The 20,203-nt window shown below is 55.0% G+C and overlaps 1 protein-coding gene across 3 annotated transcripts in view; it reads right to left on the bottom strand.

Moving 5' to 3' along the window:
* COL27A1 (collagen type XXVII alpha 1 chain) overlaps positions 1-20,203 on the bottom strand; it is a 149,661-nt gene that overhangs the window by 37,740 nt on the left and 91,718 nt on the right. For all 3 annotated transcript variants that reach the window (XR_005721023.1, XM_040239871.1, XM_040239881.1), the window contains 12 exons: positions 18,309-18,362; positions 17,658-17,711; positions 17,368-17,421; positions 13,467-13,520; positions 7,975-8,028; positions 7,374-7,418; positions 7,246-7,290; positions 6,907-6,960; positions 5,762-5,815; positions 4,814-4,867; positions 3,355-3,408; positions 1,412-1,465 (listed from right to left, as the gene is read on the bottom strand). Coding sequence is in view for 2 of the 3 variants with exons in the window: in XM_040239871.1 (XP_040095805.1) it covers positions 1,412-1,465; positions 3,355-3,408; positions 4,814-4,867; positions 5,762-5,815; positions 6,907-6,960; positions 7,246-7,290; positions 7,374-7,418; positions 7,975-8,028; positions 13,467-13,520; positions 17,368-17,421; positions 17,658-17,711; positions 18,309-18,362 (630 nt within the window). In the remaining variant the exon portion in view is untranslated. The remainder of the gene's footprint in view (positions 1-1,411; positions 1,466-3,354; positions 3,409-4,813; positions 4,868-5,761; positions 5,816-6,906; positions 6,961-7,245; positions 7,291-7,373; positions 7,419-7,974; positions 8,029-13,466; positions 13,521-17,367; positions 17,422-17,657; positions 17,712-18,308; positions 18,363-20,203) is intronic.

Here is a 20,203-nt window from a genome sequence, read left to right as displayed (position 1 = left end):
CACCCCACCTCAGCAAAGATTCCAAGGAGATGGAAGGCAGCCACCCAGAGGTGAAGGATGCCCCCACACACCATTCCTTGCTTTCCTCATCTGTCACATGTAGGCGGTAATGAATCCAGCTTGGAGGGTTGCTGGGAGAATTAAATGGGTTAATTCACCTAAAGCTCTGAAGGCAGGTGACGCAAGCGTATTGAGTGTACAAAGCATTTTAGCTAGAATGTTCATCAGCATCATCATGATTCATGCAAGCATTTGTCAAAGAGTGTGGGGAGGTCATCAGTTGCTCTGGGTCTCTGGAGCCAGACCCTAGGATGGAGCAGGGCTGGTGGTGAGAGAAGGCAGACGGATGGCAGACAGGGGGCGCTCTCAACCTTGTGAGCAAAAGGCAGGCAGATGGGGAGCCAGCCAGGGGCCTGTCACCTAGGCATCCTGGGGTCAGGGCAATGCAGGCCCAGAGAAGGGGGTGCTTATCTGAGGTCATAGGAGAATCAGCGGTGACCGAGGAAATCCTGGGATGTGACACTTGGAAGCCTGGGCTGGGACAGGTCAGCCCTGGGAAAACCCACCTAACAACAGTTCAGGGCTAGGTCAGGGGTGGGGGCTGCAAAGTCAGAGAGCGATGCCCACCTGCCCTGGGGTTTGGGGGAGCCCTAGCACCTTTTTAAGGCCCCAGCATCTGTGGCTGACAGATGAATCTCAGCAGCAGGGCTGAGATGGGCCCACATGCTTTGGTGCCAACGAGCCGGGGGTTTGAATTTTGGATTTTCACTCACAGCCATAGACTCTGGGTGCATACACCTCAGCCTGAGCCCCAGTCTCTTCACCTTAGAATGGGGGCATGGTGCAGAGAGGTAGCCGAGTCTCAGGTCTTGCATGTGCCAGTTACTAGCGTGTGTCCTTGGATAAGTTGCTTAACCTGAGTCTCAGTTTCCTCATCCAAAGACAGGAGTTACCCCACAGCACTGATCTAAGTGATACATACAAAGGGCTTAGTGTAGTCCCTGATAGTCTGTGACTAGCCCTCTGGAAATAGTGGCCATGAGTCATGGGTGGTGATTACGCTTCTGATCTTTTAAGATGTCTGGAAGATAACAGATATCTCAGCTGCTGGCCTGGTACCACCTTGAGCCAAGAGAAGCTGCAGTTTTGAGGAGAAAGACGGCAGTGAGGAGTAGAAGGTGGGGTTAGTCCCCAGTCCGTGAGCAGGGTAGGGAGCGGGCGCTGGGCAGGGCTCACCCCTACACAGCCTGCGCTCCCTAGAAGCTGGAGGACTGATCTCGGAGTTTATGAGAACACAGTGTTTCTGGGGGAATACCTGGGTGTTGGATGGGAGAGGGCAGTGGGGCCAGAGGCAGAAGGCAGTTCCAGAATATTCCCTCTCCCCGAGACTGTGCACCAGAAGGACACTTACCTTCAGCCCGTCAGGCCCTGCAGGACCACTGTCACCCTCGAGGCCTGGCTCTCCCTGGAAAGGGTGGTGGGAAAGATGAGGAGACATTACTGGGGAGGGGGTTCCAGGGTGATTTTATTTCCTCCCCCGCACTAGAGCAAGACCCCATCCCCTGATCTCCTCTAGTAGTGCCCTAGAATGCCTGGCACAACAAGTAAGCAGTGGAGCAGACCCCAAGCCACAACCTGTTCTGTGTGCAGGGTGAGGGTGGGGGTGGGGCTACCCAGGATAGAAAGTACTGGTTCTGTGTCCAGGTGGGCTGGTTGGACTGGGGAGGTAGTGAAGCCTACTGGTTGAACAGGCTTTGATGTCAGACCTTGATGCCCCCAGTGGGCTTCCCATTCATGGTGGTCTGGCCATAAGCAACCTCCTTAGCCCCCATGGGTGTCTGTTTCCTCATCTGAAAATGGGCTGATACACTTCCTTTAAGGGTCCCTATGAGAGCCAGTATAAGTATCCCACAGATGGTAGCTGTTAGATATATTCTTCTGGGAATTTGGAGTGAGCCCTCAGAAAACACCTTAGTGGAATCCCATTTTTCAGATGAGGAAAGTGAGGCCATTTCTCAGACTTTCTTGCCAGAAAAGTTTGGGAATGATCCCAAGCCCCTGAATCCCCATCTGACCTTCAGCCAGGTTCCCTGCTTGCCTTTCTAGCTCCAGAGGTGCTTCTGGATGTCTCAGGTCTCTAACAGGCTGTGACACTAAGCTTGTGTCTCCCTCTGCTTGTTCACAGCTGTCAGCATCTAAGCTGAAAGGGGCCTCGGAGTCATCAAATACAGGGATGGCACAGACAGGACGGGGGATAGATTCCATCCTTGTTGTGTCCATGGCAGGCATCACCAGTCAACCTACTAGCCATTCCTGTTGTGTCCATGGCAGACATCACTAATCGATCTACTAGAATGAGACTTCATGAGGACAGGGCCTTCTGTTACTCACTGCTGTGAAGTGCCTGGCACACAGTGGGCATCAAGTGAGTGCACGTCATGCTCTTTCCTAGTGAGCCCAGGTGGAGCCTCAGGATCCTCCTTAACACGGCACTCTAGAAACTATACTGCTCAATTTTCATTTACAGACAAGACTGCCATCTGAAGGCTTCAAGCTCCACACTCATCCTCTAGTGCCCTGAGGCCTTCTCCCCTCATTTTACATCTTAGCTCAGTTTGTGGAGCCTCTTAACTTTAGGCAGGGAGTAATAGGAGGCATTGGAAAAAGGGACAAATGAGAAACTGGATTGGGTGCTTGGTGCCTACATTAACCAAGCCCTCCACACTAACTCTCCCTCACTCCTGGGCCCCACCTTCCCCATCCGTAAGGTGCTAGAGGATGCTTGCTCTCTATCCTTCACAGCACCCCAGAGGCCACATTTAGGCAAGGACCTTATAATTCAAGCTCAAGACATAGACAGGTGGGTGCAGAGATGTCTCAAAGCTTCTCAAAGGAAGCCAAGCTCTGTGGGTTTATTTTGGTAAAAAGGAAAGATAACCTTCCATGTAACTTTCCATGGAACAGGGTGATAACAGGTGTTTGTCAATAAAAACACTTGGAGGTCAAATAAGTTTGGAGATTCTGGATCCCCACAAAAAGAACCCTTAATTTCTTGGTTGCAGGCCTTCTCAGAGCCTTGAAAATGCCCCCACTAACCTGTAAGAGGGAACACCGAGCATGCAAAATCTCAAACATTTTGACCACTGAATGTTTTTCTCTGCAGAGCACCTCTGCATTGCAGAAATGCTGGCCTGCCAAGAGGCAGGCTGGATGAGGCTGCAGAAATTCGTGGTCTGTTTGTACAGCTGAGGAAACTGAGGCTCAGGGAAGCTGAGTAAAGGCCCTCCCTCCACCAAATACCAGGAGGGATGGGGAGGGGGACTTTCCAGGGAGAATCAATTTGCTTTGACTTACCCGCTGCCCAATGAGGCCCTGCTCCCCAGGGATGCCCAGAGGCCCAAGGTCACCCTAGGAGAAGCCAAAAACAAGTCCATGGGTAGGAGGATAGGACCAGCCCCAGCTCTCACCCCACCTTCTTGTTCTCATCACTTCTGATGTGGGGGAAGCACGGGTGGGGCCAAGGAAGTTCTTTCTTCTCCAGGACTAGAGAGAAATTGTGAAATGCCAACCAGAGCCCCTGTCCCCAGTAAGCCCTGGGCATGTTCAGGACCACCACTACCACACAATCACGGCTTAGCTCACACGTACACAGCCCTGTTTCAGTGCTTTTTTATTTCACACAGCTAATTGTCAGAACAGCCCTTCCAGGGAAGGGGTCTGCTTTTACAAATGAGGAGACAGCGACTACTGGTTAAGTAACCAGCCCGAGCTCATGAAGCTACTAAGTGACAGCTTTAGGATCCAAACCCAAGCAGTTAGTTTGGCTCCAGGGAGTATCAGATGCAGAGATGGCAACTCTGAGGCTGATCACCTTTACCCACCCCGAGAGCCCTGGAGAGAAACCCAAGTGAGGAAGAGGCCCTAAATGAACCAGAGCAAATGTCCCTTGTGCATGCATGTGAGCTGAGTCACTCCGTCGTATCTGCCTCTTTACAATCCCATGGACTACAGCCTGCCAGGATCCTCTGTCCGCGGGATTCTCCAGGCAGGAATACTGGAGTGGGTTGCCATTTCCTCCTCCAGGGGATTTTCCCAACCCAGGGATCAAACCCGCGTCTCCTGTGTCTACTGGCAGGCGGATTCTTCACCAGTGACTCACCTGGGAAGCCCTAAATGTCCCCCACCTCCTCCAAAAGACCCTCAGGAGGGTCTTTCTCATCTGGAGGTTTCCAAGCTACACTCTCTCCCTGCTGGTGTCTGCGGGCACAAGGAGGAGGCGGAGCTCTGAGTCCCCAGCCCGGCCCCAACCAGAACCGTCCCATTTCTATCTGTTTTATACATGGGGTAGTTTCTTGCATTATTCCAGCAAAAGATTCTGAAACTAAGTCAAGACTGAAGGTTCCAGGCCTCCTAGTCCTGCACAGGGAGCAGGTACTCTTCCAACAGCAGAGCGGCGACGGGGTCTCCCCAGAGCTCAGGGATCAATCGGCTCCTGTTTCCCCGCAGGTAATGAGGGGCACTGGTGTTGAAATGCAGATGCTATCGCGGGAGGCCAGGAGGCCCGGCCGCCCGGCATGGGGCAGGTGCCAGAGAAAACACTGCCAGACAGGGGGTGGGGCAGCGATGGGGGGCTCAAGGCCGGCTGGGCCAACTGCTGTGGCCATGGCCAGGCCCTACTCCCCAGCCAGGAGCACAGAGAACCCATTATCCTGGGCCCAAGAAAGGCTCGTTTCTCTTCCACGGAGAGGACGTGGCCGCCAGCTGGGAGTTGGTTTCAGCAAGTTATTTTTCTCTTCTTTCATCCCCCTCTTACCTTCATGCCAGCTTCCCCAGGAAGGCCCGGTTCTCCCACTGCACCTGGTGGTCCCTGCAAAAAAAAAAAAAAATGCCATCGGTCCATCCTAGAGCAAGGGCTGGTCCCTGGTTTCCCTGGTTGCCAAGGGAGGAGATAACTGAGGCAGGCTCAGAGAGGGCAAGGTACATGTCCGAGGTCACACACCCTGAGAGACCCAGAGCTGGGAGCAGGCTGCAGCCTTTGGGTGCTTAGAACTGGGACTAGGCAAGGGGGAGGGGATGGTGGTTGGGCCCAGACTGCGGAGCCTTGGGGCTACCCAGAGGCTGCTGGAGACTTCGCCCTCCCCACGAGTGTGGTTGACCACAGTAGGAGCCCTTGGCAAGCGTGGAGAGGAAAATTTCATGATTCACATAACAACAGGGGAGGGAGCCAACAGATGCTACATTCAGGGCTGAGGGATTCCAGCCCTTCCTTCTCTCTGCAGCCAGGCCAGGATGACAAGGGTGGGAGAGATCCCCGAGTTATCATCATTAGCATGGCCACAGCCCCTGCATAAAACCTAGGGCTCAGTTTTCTCCCCTGGAGAAGGCAGGGGTCCCTGAGACCCCTTTCAAGCTCCTTGCTGCAAGGCCTTAGGAGGATTGGTTCAGTAGTCAAACCTCCGTGTCAGGGCGAAGTCCCAGCAGGGTCAGGATGGGGGGTATTGCTGCTCTCCAGGGTGCCGATAAAGAGGCACTGCCAACCCCCCATGAGGGTCCTGGCATGCCTGCGTCCCACCCGCTGCCCCTGGGCTGGGGAGCCCAACCCCACCCCCTCTGGCATCACAGTGGATCTACCCTCTCTGCCAGGCCACCTCCCCACCAGTGCCTGCAGGATACAGGACAGGGAGCCCCGAGAAGAAGGGCCAGGAAGGGCTGCTTCCTCCCCAGCAAGACCACGGGGCGAACAAGGGCCTCCGGCACTCACCTTGGGTCCCATCTCTCCAGGAGGGCCCATTGGCCCCTGGGGTCCCTGAGGGCCCTGGAAGATAGACAGACACACAGACAGTCGGGAGAAGCCAGCCTGGGCCCTCTTTGGGGTCTGGGGCTTGGTAGTGCAGTCTGGAGGGACAGGTGAGGGAGAGGATCATGGAGCCCGGGACTCTGCGGGTCTCACCCCCACCCCTGCTTCACTGAGGACCCTGGTCCCGAGCTCCCTCCTCACCTGCATCCAGCATCACCCCCAGCCTGTCCACCAGCACCCTCTCCTAGGCATCGCCAAAGGGCGGCCTCTCCTGCTCAGAAGCCTCCAGGCTGGCTCCCGAGCCTCACTCACTCTGTGCCCTTGGCCTGGAATGCCGTTTCGCCCACCCATTGTTCCAAAGGGCATCTGCCCGAGCTTCTAGATGTGGGCTGCTCGATCTCCAGTCCTCCCCCGTCCCCCGGATCCTTCCGCCCAAGCCCCAAGACGGTGCTCTCTTCATCACCATGAGTACCGCCACAGCCTCTTCACGGGGCTCCTCAACACAGGGTATACCTCCCCTTCCAGGGAGATCTGCTAAAAGGTCTCCTGTTTCTGTCCCCTCAACAGCTTCCTGTTGCCTCTGGGACAAAGAACTTAACTCCATCCGTGGCTCTGGGTGACTGGCCCCTGTGACCTCGGCCCACCTTCCCCAAGGTCCAGCTCTGGCCACACCAGCCATGCTGGACTCTGCAGGGCCCCAACAGCATGTCGGTTTATCCGCATCCTGCCCTCTCTCCTTCACAGGCCTGAAGGATGCTGTGCCCTCCACTTTGCACTGTGCTAAGCACTCTCTATACACTTCCTTATTTCATCCTCGCCACAGGATGACAAGCGAGGAACCATTATTCCCATCTTACCTGCAAGAAAACTGAGGCTGGAAGGCAAGGGAGGTAGACCCAATCTAGAGCCCTGAACTTCCCCAGCCAGTGTTCTCTCCCTGACCCGAGGCCTATCCATGGGGGTGGTAGAGCCCCGCACCGCCCCTCTCTAACCCGTCTCATGGTCTCATCACAGGACAACACCACCCCCCACCACCTGGCAGGTGAGGACGCAGCTGAGACCAGCCTGCCAGGGGCAAAGATGCAAAGAGCGAGGGAATGGGCACTTACCGGTTCTCCTGGGAGGCCCTTGGCACCTGGGGGACCGGAAGGACCTGGGAGGCCCTGCAGGGACAAAGTAAGCTGACCTCAGTCCCTCCCTGGCCTTCTCCGCCCTGCCTGGCCCCTAGGTCTCAGTCAAGCTGCCGTATTGAATGAGGGTCCTGCCACGTGACACATGGGAGCCTGAGTCCCAGAGGGGAACAGACAGGCTGGGGGGTCTTCAGGGCGGGAGTGGGCAGCTAGAACCTTCGGGATTTCCACAGCAGGATGAGAAAGGTGGCTAACGGGGCTATTTCCTCCCCGCCAAGTCCCACAGAGAGACTTTCACAAACCGGCGGTGCTACTTACAGGAAAGCCTCGTGTGCCCACGTGCCCTCGCTCGCCAGCCACGCCCTGGAAGCACACGTGGGCTGTTAGAAGCACGTATCACAGAACAGGGAGCGGGGAGAGGGGCTAGCAGCTTCGGCCTCACATACCTGCTGCCCGGGCTGGCCCAGTCTGCCCTGTGGTCCTGGAGGGCCCTGCAGGAAGCCAAGCATGAGGGGGGGCAGTGGGTGCTGGGGAGGACTCTTCCCTGAGAAGGGACTCTTGCTTCCATGGGAAATAGAAGGAGCCCCGGGGGGTCACCACATACACCCGCCTCCCCAGCATGCAGGTGGGCAAACTCGGGGGAGTGGATGGCCAGTGGCCAGGAGCTGTGTGTCGAGAACAACGGACCCCTGCGTCCCGATGGGGGCGGAAGCCGTCTCAGCAATCAGGGATCCTGGAAGGGCTTGGGGAGTCAGGGACCAGGCCTGATTCCGCCCCCCTCTCTCATTCTTGTCTCCTCTGTCTCTCTCACTCACGTGCTCTCTGTCTCTCTCAGTCCGATGGCTCATTCTCCCTTCCCTGCCCCCACGCTGGAGGCATGCCATCCCCAGGAAGGGTGGCCAGATGAGCTCTCAGGAGCATGCCCTGCAGCCTCTCAGGGACACCCTGCTGTCCCCAAGGGGCCTGTTACAGAGGAGGCGGCGAGCCTGGATTCCTGACCCAGCATCTTGGGTCAGGAGATGAGAGGAAGAGGGTGGGGGTCAGTACCTTCAGGCCCTTGGACCCCTGCTCCCCAGCTGGTCCGTCCGGTCCTCGGGGTCCCTGGAATAGGAAAAAGGGGCTTGCACAGTGGACAGCAGGGGTCTCCCTTGGGCTGGGAACCAGGAGGGCGGGGCTGCCCGGAGCCTTGAGTTCTTCCCTGCACAAGTGGGGGTTCCCTCCTCCTCCCTGCCTCCCACACACTCCCCACCCGCAGGTGGGTCAGCCAGAGCAATGTGCCTGCTAACACGGCTCTGCAGAGGGCTTGGCGTAGGTGGACGTAGTCAGAGGCCCTACCATTCTGGAGTGGGCCTGGTGGTAAATTTAAATCCTGTTTAAAGAAACCTTGGAGGGGGAGGAGTGGGGGGTGGGGGCAGGGTGGAATCAGCCAGCCAACCCATTTCACAGATTCAGAAACTGAGGGCAGAGCCAAGAGACATGTGGCCACGTCCCGGTGGCCAGGTCTTCAGACCCCGTCCCCTGCTCTTCCCAGAGCACACGTGGGGTTGAAGCAGCTTGTGGACCACAGTCCTCGGGGGAACCTGACAAAGGACACCCTGGGGAGGGTCTCCACATGGTCGGACGTGTGGAGCTGCCCCCTCTCCAGCCAGATGAGCAGCTACTCTAGCCCAGCTCATATGAGGAGGGGCAGGCACAGGGCAGCTGTGGCTGGAGCCTTGGGGTCAAATCTGACCCTTGAGATAGGATGTCTGGTCTTTTGAGAACTGGGAGGCCCCTGGTGGCAGACAGACTCTCTCCTTTCCCCTCACTGCACAGATGGGAACACTGAGGCCCTGCAAGGGAGGGAATTTGTTCACGGTCCCTTAGCATATAAGCAGCTGATATTGCCTGCAGGGTTCTATGGGCCTCCCTTAGGAACACAGATGAGGGTGCCCTGGGGTCCCCCATGGAGAACAGTGTAGTGTTCGTCCTATAGGGGCCAGAAAGGGTGTGTTGGGGGTTGGGAAGACGAGGAGGAGGAGGCTGTGAAGGAGACTGGCCCACCCTAGTCTGGGGGTATGGAGACCAGCCACAAAAGGGGCCAGGGAGGCATCTCAGGGGAGGGGGTATGAGGGATGAGAAAACTGAGAAATCATTTAAATACTGGACAGGGGTATTTTGAATGAATAATGGAACCAGAAAAAGTTATCATTCCTTTTATCAGCTACTTGGGGCTCCCCATGTTTCAACTCCACGTCGCAGCCTTAAATAGTGCTCACAGATGGAATCAACCTGGGCCAGGAGACCACGTGGCTGGGAGTCTTTGCTCCTGGTGCCTCAGGCCTCCGCCCAGAACCACCAGGGGTCCAGCACCAGGCACAGTGCTGCTTAGGAAATGCTGTGTCTAGGGGAAAGTGACAGCTCCTGACTGAGCCTCAGTTGTGCCATCTCTGAAATGGGAATAAGAAATCGCTCCCTCAAGGCAGGAAGTAATACACACAGGCAGCTCAGCACCTGGCATATAGTTAAGTTCTCAGAAGATCTGATTTTGCCAAAGGGGGCTGCAGGCTCCCCAAGGGCAGGGGCGCAGAGCAATGGCTGGCCTGGGCAGTCTGGATTCAGGCCCCTCCTTAGTATAGGCAGCTTATATCAGGCTGAGAATGTTCATGGGTTCAAGACGAGGTTGGATTAGAGGGTGTGAGTGAAAGTTCTGGTGTTGCTGCTGGCTTGCTGTGTGACCCCAGGGAAGCCCCTTTCTTTCTCTGCACCTCAGTCTCAGGTGGATATTGTCAGACCACCTGTTGGACTCAACACCCCTGATTCATAGACAGGACCCGGTAGAGATGGAGATAGATGGAGATGCAGGGCATCCCAGGTCCTGAGACTTGGGACAGAGGCTGAGCTGATGGCAGGCCTCTGGGTCCTCCAGAGATGAGCCCCGACCTCTGTTTCTACCTGAGCATAAACCTTCCTGGAAAGGGACAGCTCTAGGAACAGAGCAGAGGCCCAGAGGTATTGATAGCTTGGCCTGAATCACACAGCACCCTCTTTACTCTGGAAATCAAAGTCTGTCTGTGAGAAAAGTTATGAGATCTATAATAATAATAATAGCATCAACAGCAGCAGCAATCATAGTTAAAGCTATTTTCCTCATTTGACATATACGGAAATAGCCTGTGGCGGCCCTGATAGTAGGTGGAGGAAACAGCATGTGACTCTAAGTCAGCTACATGCCCATTTTTTCCCACCACTACCCGTCTCTATTTATCAGTGGGGGAGTGAGTTCTCCATCACAGGGGGTATGCAAGTCAGGGCCAGGGCATGGTGTCCCAGGAGACAATATCTAAAATCCCTCTTACCTGGGAGGCACTGCTATCCTCTGGGAGCACCTGGGGTTGGCTGGGGGAAATAGGACCAAGCTTTCTTGTCTGGGGAGAGGGGCCCCAGCCACCCGCCTCCCCAGTTCCCCTGTGCAGGGAGAGGCGAACCTAACCCTGCTCGGCCTCTCTGCAGCTCATCCTATGTCCTGCGGGTGCCCCAAACCTGCCCCTTCCTTCCCCAGGGCAGCACTGAACACGGGAGGCGGGTCCAGGTTTCAGAGCCACAGATCGGTTCCTGTGTAGCCACTCCCCAGGAACAGGTTCGCAGTCACAGCTGGGGCTGCCTCCCAGCCAGGCTAGGCTTCTAGCTTGGCGGGTCGGAGCCCCAGGGGACAGAAAATCCGGCCAATCACAGTTCTTGTGAATAAGGGATGAAAAGGGAGTGAACATGTGCCCAGCACTCGCTACGCACCGCTGCCCCTCCAGGTGCTTACCATGGGCAGTGTTGGCAGAGGAAGTATATCCCCACAGCCATCCAAAGAGGTCGGTTCTGCCGCTGACCCCTTTTACGGAGGAAAAGCTGGGGTTTCAGGGAGGGTAAGTCAGCTGCCCAAGGTCAGAGGGGAGGAGGAGCCGGGATTCAAAGCCAGATCTGTTGAGTTCTCAACCCCGCTCACACGAGCAGAGCTCAGTGCAGGCTCTTGGGTCGCAGAACCCTCATGACTCTGTCAAAGTGGTTTTGGAGAGAGATAGCAGAGTCTCCCAAGTAAGAGGACTTTTAGACATTGTCTTCTGCAATATCCTGCCCCAGGCTCTCACCTGATACTCCCTGAGACAGGGAGTTCATCCCCACACTGATAAACAGTGACCGGTTAGCAGTGGGAAAAAATTGGGCATTTGGCTGACTTGAGTTCAAATTCTGACTCCTTACAACTTCCACCTAATGTCAGCCACTGAGCCTTACAGAGAAACTGGCGTGAGGGACTTCCCTGGTAGTCCAGTGGCTAAGACCCCGAGGTGCCAATGCAGGGGGCCAGGGTTTGATTCCTGGTTGGAGAACTAGATCCTACATGCCACAGCTAAAGATAATGCATGCCTCAAAAAAAGATCTGCATCTGGCAAAGAATGCTACACTAAGACCCGGTGCAGCCAGATAAACGGGGGGTGGGGGAAGAAGCTGGCGTGAGGTCCCCGAGCTGGTCACTGGAAAGCCTGAGATGTGCCCCTATGTGACCCATGGACCCAGACCCTGATCAGCAGCTCTACCAAGAAGAGCTGAGGGTCTGAGGCCCCATCCTGGCCATGAACTTGACCTCTTAGTGCTCATTCTTCTGCAGGCAGGGGGGTAGGGGAGTCAAGGGGTAGGGGAGACAGGCAGTGGGTAGCGGGGCCCATCCTGCACGCGGGCAGAGAATAGGCAGGGCTTTGCAGGTGTCCAAGCTCATTCCCCAGAGTGCATTTGGGAAAACTGAGGCCCAGAGGGCAGCAAGGGCTTGCCAGGGTCACAGGGCAAGCCAGGAGCTACACAGGGAGCTGACCCAGATTCGAGCTCTTTAACTGGCTCAGCGGGCATGTCTCCAGTCCCCGCCCGCCCTCAGGGACCACATTATCTATGAAGTGGCCAAACGTGGCCTGTCAGGCAGGGGACCCAGGGCATGTGGTCCCACAGGTTTTGCATTTCCACCAAGCCCAGCCAGGGGAGGGGGCTTGTGCTCCTGAAGTTCCCCTTCCAGCCCTGGAGATTCTGTGGTCGGGAACCTGGGTTTTCTCAAGGAGGAGATACCTTCTTCAAGCCACCACTGGGAAAGTTGGTCAGACGGCTGTGGGGAGCTCTGTGAGTTGACAGGGGCCTGAGCCTGTGCATCCGGCAGGTTGTGTGGGGCAGGGCAGCTCCCCCTCCCGCTAACCTGGCATCCTGGGGCAGGAGAGGATGTGCAGAGGGCCAAGGTGGAACCCGGCTGCCAACGGGCCTCAGCCACTGGCAGAGACCAGGACATGGCACAGGGAGAGGCCCTGTCGGGTCCAAGGAATGCCTCTAAATCTCACCTCTCGCAGGCCGACTGCTCAGACCATCTGGTTCAGGGGAAATTGTTCAACTACTTGAAATTCAGCCAGGAAGAGAAGAGCCGTCTCAGATTCCCTGAATAAGCCTGAATACAGGCCGGGCCGCCTGCTCTGCCCGTGCCATCCTGTTTCCTTTCACAAAGCTGCTTTCCTGGCACCTGAACATCCACTGGGGGGAGGAAACCACCCCATCAGCCCTCCCTGCCTCCAAAAGAGTCAGATTCCCTGGGTTCAAAACACAGTCCTGCCACTTTCTAGCTGTGCCACCTAAGGCAAGTCACTCAACCTCTCTGAGCCTTACTTTCCTTTTCTGTACGATGAGAATTAAGACTGGCACCTATTCTTAATTATAGGGTCGTGTTGATGATTAACTGGGTCAAGGCATGTGATAGATAGTGTTCAGCACAGAGTAAGTATTAGTGATCACCTCTGGCTACCATGTTCAGGCCAGCCCTGTGTAAAACCTTCTGTGGCTCCCCACTACCCTTGAAGCATTGCCCATAGGTCTAGCTGTGGTGTTTGAGGCCCACTTGGTTCGATACCTTCTAATTCTTGGTTTCATTCCTCTCCCTGGCTCCTCTATTGAATGGGGATTCCTAAACATGCCACTCCAGCTCACCCTAGGGCTTCCTTTCTTTCTGGAACCTGGCATCCGTTCAAGCATCTGCCTCTGCTTGAAGTGTTCCCAGGTGAGATGCCTCCTCCAGGCTCCCAGGCTGCTATCAATGTGTTAATGACCCTTTACTGTCTGTTTGGCCTTGATGGAGCCACAAAGCCAAGCAGGGGTCCTGCGGGTGCTATTCTCATGATATCTACAGAACCTCTAACAATGGCTGGCCCCTAGGAGGTACCTAATTGCAGGCAAATGAATGCACGAACAAATACAAGAACAGACAAAGCATTGGTGCCACAGAGCCCCGATGTGCCTACTGGATGGCAAGGCCTGGTACTCAGAAATGGGCTGCGAAAGATGAGTGGGGTTCCCACACTGAGAGTGCACAGTGAGAGTCACACCCAGCAGGAGCCCGGAACCCTGGCTGGTACTCTGAAAGTCACAGATCTCAGGTCTGGAGTTGTGGGGCTGGGGGTGGGGGGTGGCGGGAAGGATCAGGAGGGATCTCTCCAAGCAGGTGGCCCCTGCCAGCGTCTGCCCCAGGGGGCTGGCCCCCCACTTACCCGGCGTCCCTTTGCTCCCCTCATGCCCGGTGGGCCTCGAGATCCTGGAGGACCCTGTGGGAGGAGAAAGAATCTGGAGAAGCCCCCTTTTCGGAAGCAAGTACAACACGGAAGAATCTGCCTGCAATGCAGGAGACTTGGGTTCAATCCCTGGGTCGGGAAGATTCCCCTGGAGAAGGGAATGGCAACCTACTCTAGTGTTCTTGCCTGGAGAATCCCATGAACAGAGGAGCCTGGTGGGCTACAGTCCATGGGGTCACAAAGAGTTGGACACAACTGAGAAATTAACACTGGGGGATAACACGGAAGGCCAGGCTTGCAACCTCAGACAGGCACTGCTTGGGAGCGGCCCCTCCTGAGCCCAGCAATTCCAGAAAGAAACACTAAGCACTTAGCCCAGTGGGAAGGAAGGTCTGTAGTGCCCATTGCCACCCCCGCCCCCACCCAGAGAATCAGTCAAGGAGCTGCCACCTTGAGCAGGAGTCAGTGCCTGGGAATCCAGTAGCTGGGAGAAGGCATCCTGGATGGATGAGCCACTTCCTTCTTTATCTCAAAATCAACAACCAGAAGCTAGGAAGACATTCTTGACCAAAGCCTCCTCCAACACCCACTTCACTCTTTCTCTCTCCATCAGTCAGAAGAATATGGGGGTCCCAAGTCCTGTTTCCTACCCTGACCTGGAATACTACCTGAAAGCATCCAGAAGCCTCTGAAGAGGGCAGAAAGAGCCAGAGGGCAAGGGGCAGAGACAGACCAGGGCCCTGTGGTGAGGAAGGGTGAAGGGGAAGCAGGCATGGAGCGGGGAGGGGCGGAGGGGAGAGGCTGAGCAGAGGAGAGGGGGGTGGGGGAGGCATAAAGGAGGGAGCAGGGTCTGGCCCAGGGAGGAGGCCCAGGTTATCTCGTCTTGATGAAGGGATGACAAGAAGAGACAGGGAGGGAGGAAAAGAAAACACAGAGCTGGCCTTGTTCCTGGAATTCCCAGCACCTGGCCCAGAGCAGGCCGATGACAAGGATTTCAGGAAGGATTGGAGAAGACAGGATAGGAAGGGAGGGATGGAAGGTGAAAAGAGGAAGTAGGCTACCTCACTGCCTGGTTCCTCCCCGCCCCCAGCCCCTCTGAGGTTCCAGGCCCAGCTACACACGTCAGGCTGTCAGGCTGCCTCTTCACCCCACGCAGGCCAAGGACCCCTCCAACAGCTGCAAGAGCCTCCCAGCTCAAGCGGCGATTCTTAGACTGGGCGTGCTCCCTTTCCAAGAAGAGGTGGCCTCATCCCCCACGCTGAATACCAGGGAGAGGCCCAGCTCAGTTTGGGGCCTCAGGAAAAACTCTTCTTTCTGCTCTCTTTTCCAGGCCTTGAGAGGTGCAGACCCAACTGCTAAAGAGCCAAGGTGAGGGGCTGGATGCCAGCCTGACCCCTTGTCAGCAGAGCAAGCAGGGTGTGGACCCAGGCTTGGCCCCATAAAAAGAGAGATCAGACTTCCGGATGATGAAGAACATGAAGACTGGGTGAGAACCACGGACCATTTTATAGAGGGATCCCAGACTGCAGAAGGCATGCAATTGCGTCACTGGGAAATTTCAGGAGCCAAGTCTTAACTCAGAGGCAGTAGGGTGCTTAAAAGAGCAGACTGTTCCACCAGACTAGGTTCAAATCCTGACTCTGCCACTTACTAATTTTGTGACCTTTTGCAAGTGGTTTACACACTCTGGGCCTCAGTTTCATCATCTATAAAATGGGTATAAGAGAGTTTTTGCCTCCTGTAGTTGCTAGGAAGATGAAATGACTCGGAGGTCCTCAGTAAAAGGTTGCTGTCAGCTCTCTCAAAGGGGGAAGAGGTCAGAAACTGAGGGACCCAGGGCCTGACTACTCCCCCTCCAAATAATGGAGGTAGTAACCCTGGCTGACCTCAGTGGACTGTAGAACATGGATGTTACAGAGATTGGAAAAGAAAAATGCCAATCAGCTATGAACAGTATTATCAGAAATGTCAGTTTCATAGTAATAATCCGACTAATAATAGTAGAAAGTATCATATCTAACAAACAGGGATAGTGACTACTGTTGTTCCCACTCATTAAGCACTTGCTATATGCAGGTAGTTGGCGAAACATTACGTCATGCGCAGTGACATTTATGTCTCACAACAGTCTCATCATGAAGGTGGTATTATGCCGACTCACAGATGCGGAAACTGAGGCTCAGAGATGCTATCGATGTTGCCAACAATCACACAGCTAACAAAGAGGGAGCCGGGATTTGACTTAAAGTGTCTAATTCTAAAGCTTTCTGGACTCCCATGCCATCATACTTCCCCAGGGGCACTGGGGGCAGCTGGGTGTCCAGAGACCCAAGTGTCCAGCCCCACACTGTAACAGAGGAAGATCAGTGGCAACCTTGGTATCTGAAGGCAGCAACTCACTGTCTGACCTCATTAAGTCAGAACCAACCCACTGAACAGATGGAAGCACTGAAGAAATGGGATGGGGAGGGGCCAGAGAGCCATGGAGGCGGGGAATGCAGAGGAGGCCTACTGCTTCCTTCTATGCACTGGCCTGAAGGCCCTGCTGTTTTCTCATCTCCTTCTGGCCTTCCTTTTTGTCCCATCAATTCTTTTCAGACTTTCCTCCTCCCACTGGACAGATGCACAGACTGAGGCTCAGGGAGGTCCAGACCCAGGGACACAGCTGGGATTTGATGATAGAGCCCCAGCATCCTTGTTCTCTGACTTCTGCCTTGCCCTGAGCACCTCCCACACTCCCGAACTCCAAGCACACCATCTCCAGGACCATCTGCTGGGCCCTGGTCCTTGGGTCCTCTGAGCACTGGGAAGGAAGGTGGGCCAGCAGCCTTTCGGCTGGTTGGGCTAGGACCCTCAGATGGATGCCTCAGTCTGCTAACCAGTCTCTCCAGCCCCAGGCCAGATGTAACTTTTTTCTTCCTTCTCACAAACAGGGGGAAACCATGCCATCAAGAGCCCAGAGCGCTGGCTTTTGATCCTAGTCTGCACTATGAGCTTTCCCCCTCATCAAAAGGATTGTGGAGACTTTCCTGGTGGTCCAGTGGCTGCCAGTGCAGGGGGCCTAGGTTCAATCCCTGGTCAGGACACTGGATCCCACATGCCGCAACCAAGAGTGTGCATGTTGCAACTAAAGATCCCACAGGCTACAACTAAGACTTGGCAGGGCCAAATTAAAAAAAAAAAAAAAAAGCTATAGAGGACTGGCAGGGCCGCCTGCTGCCCAGAACCTCAATCTCTGGATGACGCTGAGTACCAGGCTTTCTGCCCCTGGGCTAGCGCTCTGTATTCCTCCTCAGCACCCAGCACTGCCTCTGCCACCCCTCCCTGCCTTGGAATCCTCAACAACATCCCTGATACTTCAGTCCTCACGAGAAGCCCAGAACCCCTGCATCCTTGGACCCTCCGCCCATCTGTCCCAGCATTTCCCATCTTCTCCCTTGCTCTCTCCAAAGCAATGGTCACTTATCTACCGCCTTCTCTTTCCCCACGCCAGAAGACGAGCTCCTAAAGGGCAAGGACAGCTTTCTGCCCTGTTGATGGCACCCCCTGGAATGGACGTGTGACATGGTATTTCCTGAGTGAATGAAGAGAGCAACAGCAGTGCTTATGGCCCTGACATTCCCTGCAATGACTGTCCCTACGTAATGGACATCAGCTGCCTGGTTTCATCTCACCTGTGTGCTCGCTCTATCATGACCAAGATTATTTTCTCTGTTTTTTTCAGATAAGCACAGTTCAGGCACACAAAAGTGCCACGATCTGCTCTGGCAATGTAGTGGGAAGCTGGGATCTGACCCAGGTCTGCCTGGCGTTGAGACCTAGACTCCACCGTGACCCAACAGTGAAGTCTGAGCTCAGCGAACACGAAGGCTTTGCTTACCAGAGGTCCAGGCTCTCCTGGGTTTCCCACCACACCTGGGGTTCCAGGATGGCCCTACCAAGAAAGAGATGAACAAGGAGGAATCAGTTCTGGAAGGTTCCTCTTCCATCTGTAGTCCTGCCTCGGCCAGCTCCGACCCAGCCCAGGGCTACGCGGGCAGCAGCCAGGACCCCGAGAGGAAGGATCTGGTCATTGTGAAGGCCTGGGGTTCCCAGAGGCAGGCAGACGACAGCAGAGCTGTCACCGTGGCTGGGACAGGAGAGGGCAAGGGGATGCAGACTGCTCCTTACCATCGACCCCTTGGGTCCGGGCGCGCCTGGGGGTCCCATCATGCCCCGGTCACCCTGTGATGGAGACAGCAATGCAGGGAGGTCACGGCTGTGGGCGGCTCTGTGGGGACAGGCGCAGAGTGCCCTCCGGGGACTAGAGAGGGACAAAGACTTGTCCAGGATCTATGACCACACCACCCAGAGTCACCAGAAGCCAAGACGCCCAGCAAGGTGTGGCCACGGGCACTTAACGTGGTTCGAATCCCAGCTCTGCCACTTCCCATCTGGGTGACCTTGAGCAAGTCACCTCCCCCACTGGAGCCTTGGTTATCTGGTCTGTAAAACACACCTGCTGGCATTCATAAGGCAACTTAAAGAACTGGGATGCTTTTTTAAAAGGTAAATCTGCCTCCCCCTTACAGCCGTGAGCAGCGCAGACCACAGGGATAACTCTCACAGACATCTGGCTGCACTTGCGGGTACTGGCCGGAGGGCAGGGTAGTGCTGGGACAAGTGACAGTGGTTCTTTGAGGGTCTGGAAGGCCAACGAAAGACAGGAGGAAAGGCCAGGGAGAGAGGTCTGAAATCCCCAGGGCAACTGGCCCCTTCACCTTTTTAACATTTCGAAACACAAGCTCTATTTGCTTAGATATTCCCTCCAATGTGACTTACCTTTTCTCCCATGATTCCTGGCTCCCCGACCAGACCAATGAATCCCAGAAGTCCCTAGAAGAAACATGTACAAAAGCAAGAGAAAGAAGGAAGCAACATGAATTCAGGGATGCGCTGAGTTTCAAAGACAACTGGCCCAAATCTCTCTTGCACTGGAACTGTCTCCTCGTGTCTCCTGCCCCGTGCCCGGTGATCCAGCTGGCGTGGGGCTGCCACCAAGGAGAGAGCTGTCTCTGTGGGCACCGTCCTGACTTCCTTCACTCCACCAGATGGTTCTGACTTCAGAGCCAAGCTGTGGGGCCGCTGCCAGCATCCCTGGGAGCACCACGCATTCTTTCCTCACCAGAAGCTGGGAGGCAGCCACGTTTGGGGAGGGAATGGGATGGAAGAGTCGGCGAGGGAGCAGGGGCAAGGTCCTTAAGCGGTGCTGGGAAGAGTGGTGCTTGTGAGAAATCTGTCCCCATCTTTCGGGGTTCTGGGGTTGTTTCAAATAGAGAAACAAGCCTGCTGGCTGGAATAGAAACACCCTAACAGTCTCTGCCAAAAGACCTGATTGAAATCTGGGAAGTGGAGGCCCTTTTACTGTCTTGTGAAAGGCTTCCTCTCATTTCTGAAAGGGCACACACACACTGTAGTTCCTGTTGCTCTTTTTAACTTCACTGGGTGATAACTGGCCCCTGTGTTCCAAGGCTCTTCTAGGTGGCTGTAGGCTTCGCTCGCTGCCCTGAGCAGGCAACTCGCTCATGCTCAGCAAAGATGAAGGGCTTAGTTAGAGGAGGGAGTCAGACAATTGTCAGTCTAGACCCCACTCTCTTCAGGAAAATTCTAGCAGATGGAGGTCTAGTGTAGTACAAGGGTTGCAAAAGTTGTTTTCGAAGATCCCAGGTTTACAGCCAAGAGTTTCTGGGAGAATTAGGGAAATCCAAGGGATGAGTGGATTGGTCCCATAAAATCTGCTCCCTGTCCCCAAACCATATCCAGGAAAAAATGAGACCTTAAAACCTGATCAGAAGCAGATCGGAAGTTGTTCACTAGGGCAGTGAAGCTGGCCAGGCAACTAGAGGGAAGAAAAGGCACCAGATTCCTAAGGGTCAGCTCTGCGGGGCTGAGAGACAGTCTTAAAGTGTCAGCTCAGACCAGGACTGTGTGTGTCCTGCAGCTGCAGCCTAGAATGCAATGCTGGTCTGTGTGGCCCCGAAGCCCATGCACCTGTCAGTCCAACGCATGTGGCCATGAGCAGGGCACAGGTCTCACTGGTGCTTCAACCCCATCACCATCTGGCGGGGGGCCTGGTTCCCTGGGTTCAGAGGCCCTTCAGGGTTGAAGTATGAGATGAGAGGAATGAGGTTCAAGGTATGAGATCACAGCTAATAAGTCAGAGAAAATGACCAAGTATTTGTCTTTTGCAACAACGTACTTTAAAAATTAAATTTATATTAAAAAAATTAGATCATGTTCAAGGTGATAGGGGGTCCCCTAGTGACTCAGACAGTAAAGAATCCACCTGCAATGCAGGAAACATGGGTTAGATCCCTGGGTCAAGATGATGCCCTGGAGAAGGGAATGGCAACCCACTCAGTATTCTTGCCTGGAAAATTCCATGGACAGAGGAGACTGGTGGGCTACAATCCATGGGGCCGCAAAGAGTTGGACACGACTGAGCAACCACCACTTTAACCTACTTTCAAGGTGAAAGCAATAGTAATAACAACAGCTGTCACTGAGGGCCGAGCCCTGTAACTGACACTTTATCTATGTCATCACCATTCAGCCTTTAGGTTTGTGGACCCTGGGGAAAGTGCAGAGCCTCTAAACCTCGTGTGCAGAGTGAGGGAACTTACAAGAAATGGTTTACCCTTCCTCCCGGGGTTGTTCTGAGTATTGGTGATAATGCA

The sequence above is a fragment of the Oryx dammah genome, unplaced genomic scaffold (assembly GCF_014754425.2).
Source record: "Oryx dammah isolate SB20612 unplaced genomic scaffold, SCBI_Odam_1.1 HiC_scaffold_1, whole genome shotgun sequence".
NCBI lineage: Eukaryota > Metazoa > Chordata > Mammalia > Artiodactyla > Bovidae > Oryx > Oryx dammah.
The sequence above is the reverse complement of the archived record's forward strand: the minus strand, read 5'-3'. Positions and strand labels throughout refer to the sequence as shown.